The sequence below is a fragment of the Lithobates pipiens genome, unplaced genomic scaffold (genome assembly GCF_037356315.1).
Source record: "Lithobates pipiens isolate NorthernLeopardFrog02 unplaced genomic scaffold, aLitPip1_a1.2 Scaffold_1, whole genome shotgun sequence".
In the NCBI taxonomy this organism is placed as follows: Eukaryota; Metazoa; Chordata; class Amphibia; order Anura; family Ranidae; genus Lithobates; species Lithobates pipiens.
Genome location: NW_027507685.1, coordinates 145550143 through 145558514, shown reverse-complemented (window position 1 = coordinate 145558514; position 8372 = coordinate 145550143). Strand labels below are relative to the sequence as shown.

The window sequence follows — 8372 nt, the reverse complement described above, 5'->3', positions numbered from 1 at the left end:
CATTGATGTGTTTGTACTCACTTCCTGTTCCTTTAATTGGGTTTCTGGTCACCTTTCTTTTTGGTAGTGGAATCTCTCTAGCACAGTCACAAATGCCAAAAAAATAAAAAAAAATTGGAAAGGGTTCTCTTTCCTACTAAACTGTTCTCTTTCCTACTAAACCTAAGGCCTCACAGCATTGTGAATTGGATTCTGGGTCTCGGCATCCAATTCGCAGTAGCAGGAGGTTTTGCCCTAGTCTCTATGGAGCCGGTTCACATATCTCCGTGGCGGATCCGGTGCGTCTTTTGGTCCGTTTCAGGTCTGAAATCAGCCCAAAATTCGGGCTGAAATCAGACCTGAAACGGTGAACTTGGACACACCGGACCCCTGCTGTGAGACGCATGTGGCTCATATGTGAACCAAGCCAAGGGTGCTGGTTTTAGATAAACTGACATGCTGCTGCTTCTTAAAATGTGAGAATGTATGCACAGTGTGATTATCAGCTTCTCTCCTCCTGTGATTCCGTACCCAGCCCTACACACAGTGACTGTGACAGGGAGCACCACTGCTCCAGCCTGCCCCCGTACTGCGCATGCGCCTCCAATCACCTCTGCCCGACTCCAACCTGTGTGCGGAAGTGACGTCACGTACGTCACAGCGTCTCCCAGGGCAGCGGTAGCAGCGGCAGCAGCGGCCAGGGCCCATCATGGCGGTGGATAGGGCTGTATCTATCTGCCGCTGACACCCCCGGGGGTTGCTGAGTCCCGGTGGCTCCGGAAGGGGACTGTGTGCGTGCGGCCGGAGCCGGGATTCCTGTCAGGGCTTCAGTTCCCTCCTCAGCAGCTCCCAGCCCCCTGGCATGACGGATACCACAGGGGGCTGGTGAAGCCCCGACCATTGGGATGACCAAGGAGGTGACAGCGGGGTGCCAGGGCTCTGTGTGCTGCTCGGGGGGTTCCCTGCTCTGCTGAAGTGCCCTCAGTTTTCTCTATTACCCTAATACACCTTATACTGTCCCCTGTCTTCTGTAATAACCCCTTAGACCCTATACTGCCCCCTGTCTTCTGTACTACCCTCATACACCCTATACTGCCCCCTGTCTTCTGTAATAACCCCATAGACCCTATACTGACCCCTGTCTTCAGTACTACCCTCATATACCTTATACTGCTCCCTGTCTTCTGTATTACCCACATAGACTTTATCCTGCCCCTTGTCTTCTGTAATAATCCCATAGACCCTATACTGCCCCCTGTCTTCTCTATTACCCTCATACACCCTATACTGCCCCCTGTCTTCTCTATTACCCTCATACACCCTATACTGCCCCCTGTCTTCTCTATTACCTTCATACACCCTATACTGCCCCGCCTTCTGCACAACCCTCATATACCTTACACTGCCCCCTGTCTTCTGTATTACCCTCATAGACCCTGTACTGCCCCCTGTCTTCTGTACTGTACTCGTAGACCTTATACTGCCCCCTGTCTTCTGTATTACCCTCACAGACCTTATACTGCCCCCTGTCTTCTGTATTACCCTCATAGACCTTATACTGCCCCCTGTCTTCTGTACTGTACTCATAGAACCTATACTGCTCCCTGTCTTCTGTAATAACCCCATAGACACTATACTGCCCCCTGTCTTCTGTACTACCTTCATAGACCCTGTACTGCCCCCTGTCTTCTGTACTACCCTCATAGACCCTGTACTGCCCCCTGTCTTCTGTACTACCCTCATAGACCCTGTACTGCCCCCTGTCTTCTGTACTACCCTCATAGACCCTGTACTGCCCCCTGTCTTCTGTATTTCCCTCATATACCTTATACTGCCCCCTGTCTTCTGTACTGCCTCTTTACACCCTAAAATTCCCCCCAGTTCTCTGTAGTGCCTTTGTATACCCTACAGTGCCCACTGTATGTACAGCCTTTGTACACCCTAAGGTGTCCATAATCCTCTAGATCACCCCACACCCTCTAACGTGCCCTAATATTCTGTACTTCCCATGTACCCCATAAAGTGCCCTTATCTTCTTTACTTCCTCTGTACCCATTAAAGTACCTCTGCTTTTCTACACTACCCCAATAAAGTACCCCTAGTGCTCTTTACTGCCTCTGTAACCCCCAAAAGTGCCCTTAATTATCTCTTCCGTCCATATAACTCCTAAAGTGTCTCCAGGCTGCTAAACTGCCTCCATCTCACCAAGGTTCTCATTGATCTCTGTACCCCGTAGCTTCCTAAATTTCTCCTACGCCATCTAAAGTCTCCCCCTATTCATCCTCTGCCTATGTTACCTGTAAAGTGTCTCCAATCATCAATGCTGTCCTTGTAAGTCCCAAAGGGTCCCTAGTTTTCCAAAATCCGTTATCTGACCTCATCCCCCCCTAGTGCCCCAAATCCATTTTACTGCCCTTCCCAAAGTACCAAAAGTCATCTACATTCACTGTATTTCATCTAAATGGCCATATAAAATGCTGGCATAACCAAAAGTTGCCCCACGTTCTTTTTTCACCAAATAATAGTCTATAAGCTGACCCTGTATTGTATTTACTAAATGCTATGGGTCCCCCCATCCCCACATAGACAGTTACTAACCTTGTTGAACCTTCATACAATCTCCTGTCCCCTCCAGACTTCTAACCTGCCCCATACGTTTTTCGTCATATTCTCTACACAGCTCCTTTATTTCTGGACTTGTTCCTGTACCCCCCCGGGTGTCACCGGTGCTGAACAACCATGACTTGAGCCAAGACTCCTACTTGAAAGCCTGGATTTACAGTCTATGCAAAAACCAAGCAATAGGACTCCTCTAATCCTTGTCCGCCTTTTATATTGACTTACGACTTGTCACTTTATCTGCAGCACAAACTAAACTTGCAATCTTTTTTATTTCATCAAATGTTACCATTACTTGCAATTCTTGTGCTTCTATTTTGAGGATTATGAACTGTTTTATATATTTAACACACAAACCACATCCTCCTACCAAAGAGTAAGAACTTGTACAAGACGAGAAAAAAAAAAAGAGAAGATACTTCCTCTTTTTTTATTTTTACTGACTTCCCTCAGTGGACTGAAAGGACATTTGTTAACCTGTAGGAATACTAGATGCTGTGAAAACAAAACGATTCTCAGTGCTAAGTGCTTTTATTTATTACTAATTGAAGAATATCACTTCGTCCTATGGGTCAGCAGCCTGGAAAAGTGCTTGGGGACCAAAGGAGGCCAAGTCTGCCTGCCTTACCCTTTATTAAAGGAGTCGGGAAGAAGGATGCCACCAGACATTTGGGTCCTCCCTGCAATGTTTTTATGGAACATGGTAAGAAAATGTGCCAATGTTGGGTGTTAATGTGCCATTACATATCAACATATTTCAGTGGTAGTAAGGAGTGTGGATAACGATACATTGATACTTAATTGGCCGTCATTCATACTGCAGTGGTTTGCAATAAATATTACGACTTGAACCTTCTCAAAAGCTTGAGGGCCACATGCTTTCCTTGACAGATTGGTATACCACATTTGCTCCTCAGTGACAATTATTCGATTAGCAGAAAACTGGTAGAATTTATGAAGTTGAAAAGGGTGGCTTTTGTGGGTGAAATGTGATGAACTTCGAGGAAAAATGTAGCACAAAGCACAGGTTGATTTGCCCTGAGTTGTAGACTTTGATAGGAGCCTCGTCTACTGTTGGCACAGTTTGCGCTCCTCAGTCTGTTGCTTTTTTTTTAAGGCTCATTGAAACCTATGAAACGTGGTGTAACTTTGTGCATGCGTGACTGGCTGCTTTGCCAATCACAGTGAAAACTAAGGTTCCTTTCAAAGTGCTACAGAACTGTCCAGCACAGTCCAATGCAGCTGGGCGATGGTGGATTGTAAGCGGCTTTCCATACCTGCAGGGATGAGCTCCAGCAGGTTTGAACACAAGTCTGAACCCGCCTGAGCTATCCAACCAATCATAAGTGGTGGAGGGATTCCCTGCCCTGGCTTGTGTAAGTGCAGGTGTGGGGCGGGGCAGGCCTCGGCTGTCTATGATTGGCTCTCTGCTTTGACAGCTTCCTGGCAAGATAACTTGCATGGGTTTGGACTTGTGTCTGAACGCACCTGAGCTTTTTCTCTTTTGTTGGGCACATTTGAGCGCATGTCAAGTCAAAAACTGTTCAGAGAGTGGGAAATATTAGAAACCTGTGTTGTTGGTTTTTACTGCTGTCAAGTGCTCCACTTTGAAAGCTTTTCTTAAATTCGGTCCCAGTGATGGTTCTGCCAGTCTGCAACTGAGGCACAGACAGAAATGAAAATCTGTCAGGGGTTCAGGCCTTCCCTACTCTTGCAATGAAAATCATTTGAAGTTATGTTGCTGTTAAGGGCCACCTCCCTCCTGTTTAGTAAAATGTCAGCAGGACAGGTAGTGAGGGTTTATCTTTCTAATGGAGCCCTGAATAACTATAAAGATCTGACAAGGGTTCTAACCCACACTTTATGAAGAATTGAGACCTTGGTACATACAGACTTCAGTATGCGAAAGAGCAGCATGTACAGCAAGGTTTCAAGCAGCTTAGTTAAACCTTTAGGAGCCCCGTTCACACTCGCAATTTTTCACAAGATTCTGCATGTCACGCATAGGGACAGCCTTTCATTACAATGGGCTGCTTGTGCACATTTCTCACGCAAAAGAAACTCCTACACTTTTTTTGGGCGACAAGCTTCACGTGACTTTTAAAGTCTACTTTTGCAGCAGGATTCCGTAGGGCAACAATTGCAGCAAAAGCACACAGCTTTTGCGATGCCATTTAGAATGAATGGCACCCAAATGCATGTTGTGCATTTTCCACTGATTGCCACACAATTTGGAATTGCGGACAGAATTTGCAATTCCAAATGATGGAATGTGAATGGGTCCTTAAGGGCTTGTTTACAACATGTCTGTTCAGCTGTGTTTTTCTGCACACCACCCAATGTGTATTATGTGAACAGGGCATATAGAAAACAATAGTTGCGACCCTAAAGCTGGCTATAGACAGGAATTTTCTTTCCTGCAAGCACAGGTTGCAAGAAAGAGAAAATTGATTGATTTCCTCCATCAACACAGTCAGTGTTGATGGGGGGGGGGGGGGGGGGAATCCCTTCCACAGAGCCATTGTGTTATCCCAGCAGGGGAGCTGTACCTGTCTGGAAAATACAATGATTACTGCTAGCGGCCATAATAGTCTCTAGCAATAATCGCATGTAAAAGCCAAGTTGGTTTTGACTAAGTTGATCGATTGGGTACATTCAGCCTGCCCATACATGGTTCGAATCTGTCAGTCCCCTCTGAATCGGCCCTAGATTGGTCTATAGCTGTCCTAATGCAGACTGCAGTGAAGCACAAGTGCTTGGATGTCACTGTTATTTATTCCAGCCCCATATGGGTAGGTCCCTACCTCTATACGAACTTGGAGCTTGCATGTAAACCATGCAGAAGCCTGTGCATTTCATCCACAATGCTCTGCAGGCTTCATTGCAAAAGTGTAATAAATGCATGCTTTTTTTCTTGTTGTGGGTTCATTTAACAGTTTTTTTTTTTTTTGCAAACAGTGATCTATGCCTATACACAGTCACTTTAAAGTGGCTTTTAAGGAAGGTGCCATAGTTTGCTTATTTTTGAAGGAAGCATACGCCATTACTGTTGTCTTGATGTTTCATTCACTGCTTGGGTCTCTTGCTTAGATAAGGTTAGCTTCCAGATTTTTTTTTTTTTTTTTTTTTTTTTTTAACTGGGCACATGCTTTTGTGGACACTGACATGAGCAGCTCCTATGCTTGAGTCCTGGAAGTTTCCACTTAAGACCTCATGCACACGGGACGTTTTTCTAACTCTCCTAGATGCCTTACCTCACTTGGAAAAGTGTGTAATGCAGTTACTTCAGCATGTCTTTGGAGTGTGAGATGAAACCGGAGGAAAGCCGCACAGGGAGAACATGCAAACTCCATGAAGGTAGTGCCTTGGTTGGGATTAAAACGTGCTGCAAGGAGATGGAGCAACCACTAAGCCGCTGTGCTGTTCAATATTGTTTTTCTTTCTTTTTTTTTTGTATGTGAAATGTTTCATGCAGACATTACAAAAGTTTACCCAGTTTCACTTCCAGCAGAAGTTATCCAATAAAGTAAAATGCACTGGTTGCATAACATTTTAGAGTTGTGTATGAATTTAATAGTATTTTGCAATGTTTAGTTTTCTTAGCTTACCAGCATTTATGGAAACAGAGATTTGTTCATTGTAAGGCCTGGTTCACATGGGGCATACTAATGCCTATGCCCATGGATTGCTGTGTTGACCCGTATGGCAATGTACAGGTGTTTTGTGCATCCCCCAGTAAACTATCTGTCATTTGGGATGCAGCAGTTGCACAGTCAGACGCTGCTCCCAACTTGACTCCTGTGCAGGTGCATGCCTCAAATGTACCACATGTAATCCCTAAGGGCTGGTTCACACCAAATGGAGTCCCGTGCGTTTTTTATTTTGCATCAAAAACGTATGTCTAATGTTTTCCATGTATTCCAATGGCCTAGTTTACACCAGTGCAGTCAAAATGCAGCATGATCTACTTTTCTTATCTGTATGTCCTCAATTAACCTTGATTGAGATAAAGGGGGAGAAAACTTATTGAAACGCATTCCGGAACACAAATATTGGGGTGTGATCCCATCCTAAGCCCACGTTCACACTGAGGGCGTGTGTGAAATCGTGTGAGTTCAGCTGAACCGTCATTTCAGTCTGACTTCGGGGGCAATTTGACAGATATCTGTGCGGGTTCATGCACAGATGTCTATTGAAGTCGCCAAAAGTAGCGTAGAGACTACTTTTGGGAATCGGCACGGTGCCACAAAGTCGTCATTGCACTGATTTGGACAGTGGCTTTGCCGACAATAGGTTCTGATTGGGCCTATTTGGTGTGTCAATTCGCATGCCCAATGTGAACGTGGGCTAAAAGTAATTCATTGAGTCAGCTTTGCACTGATTTGTGTTCTAAAAGGGAAAAAAAGAGATAATGTAAGTCACCAGTTCCAATGTAAGGTAAGTCCACCCAAAGTGATATTCCAGTTATAGGTGGACTCGGGTTTCTGATGCCTTGGGTACTCCAGAGTGAAGTTTGCTGCCATAATTTCTGAAGCAATATCTGCCCAGCTGGGATCTTTCTGGTTTTCCTGCCCACGTTTGTGTGCTCCAGCTCTGGTCACATGTTCTATTCTCCTTTTAAAGGGGAGCTCCAGTCTGGCAAAAATAAAGTCAGCAGCTACAAATAATTTAGCTGTTGCCTATTTAATATAAGGACACTTACCTGTCCAGGGATCCCGCGATGTCGGCACCCTGAGCCAATTCGTCAGTTAGCTTTGGGTGTGGGCGCCGACATTGTAAGTAAGGGAACCAGGTTTTCTACTTTGAATGCATGAGTCATGTGCTTTCTGAATGGTGCTGCTGGCTTCTGGGACAAGTGTATGCAGCAGGGGGGAAGGAGGGGATGGAAATGCTCAGAGATCGATGTGGCAATCTTACTTGGAAGTGGGAGCAGATACCTGTCAAAACCAGCTGCCCCCCCCCCCCCCCCCCCCAAAAAAAAAGTATCAGTGAAGTGGGGGAGGGTGTGAACAAGTGAAACTTCCCAATTTTTGGGTGGAGTTCTGCTTTAACATTACAAACATTAAAAATTCAACAGACAGAATAAGGTGCTCTGATGATGGGCATATCAGCTGTAGAGTCAAGAATTCAGCACAGAGATCTCACCAGTAGAATCCTGTGGGGCTTGTCTACACATGCAGCAGCCTTTTCTGTCATTTGGAGACGCGATCTACAATAGATCACATTTCAGAAAGCAGTTTGCAGGCGGCTGGGAGGCAATATAGTTGCTGGGTGGCCCCATTCACTTGAAGGAATTGTGTTAACAGCAGCACTGCCGCCAAACTCAACAGTGTGTACTTGACACCTTTATGTGTATGCGGGAATCACATCCGCTGAGCTATTGTGTTCTGACAGTGGAAAAACGTCTCCGCTGTCAGAATAGACTGATCAGCATTGCAGGCTATAGCTGGCGGCACTTCAGGTGGAAATGCTCCAACAGGGTACTTGTACATAAGTGGTTTGGTAGATTGACTTCCATACAACCAACCTTTCCATACATAGATCGAAATTCAGCCAGACCCTGCTAAACCAGCCAAATTTTAATCCACGTACGACTGGCTTAACCACTTGCTGACCAGACCACAGCTGAAAGATGGCTGCATGATGGTTGGCTTATTCTGGGAGGGTGTCCATGGATATCCTCCCAGACTATTGCTCTCACGCACCCCCTGGGGTGCGCTCCCGGAAATATCCGTGACCGCCGGGTCCAGAAGACCTAGTGCATCTAGGATCAC

The 8372-nt window shown here is 45.7% G+C and overlaps 1 protein-coding gene across 2 annotated transcripts in view; it reads left to right on the top strand.

The window, feature by feature from the left end:
- The first annotated feature begins 651 nt into the window (after nucleotides 1-651).
- Nucleotides 652-8372, top strand: part of ABL1 (ABL proto-oncogene 1, non-receptor tyrosine kinase) — a 379654-nt gene continuing 371933 nt past the window's right edge. The window contains exons 1-2 of one of the 2 annotated variants that reach the window (XM_077478103.1): nucleotides 652-896; nucleotides 2660-3301. In XM_077478103.1, coding sequence (XP_077334229.1) covers nucleotides 3166-3301 — 136 coding nt within the window. In that variant the 5' untranslated portion in view covers nucleotides 652-896; nucleotides 2660-3165. Of the gene's footprint in view, nucleotides 3302-8372 lie in introns of both variants that reach the window. The other variant, XM_077478095.1, reaches the window with a different exon arrangement.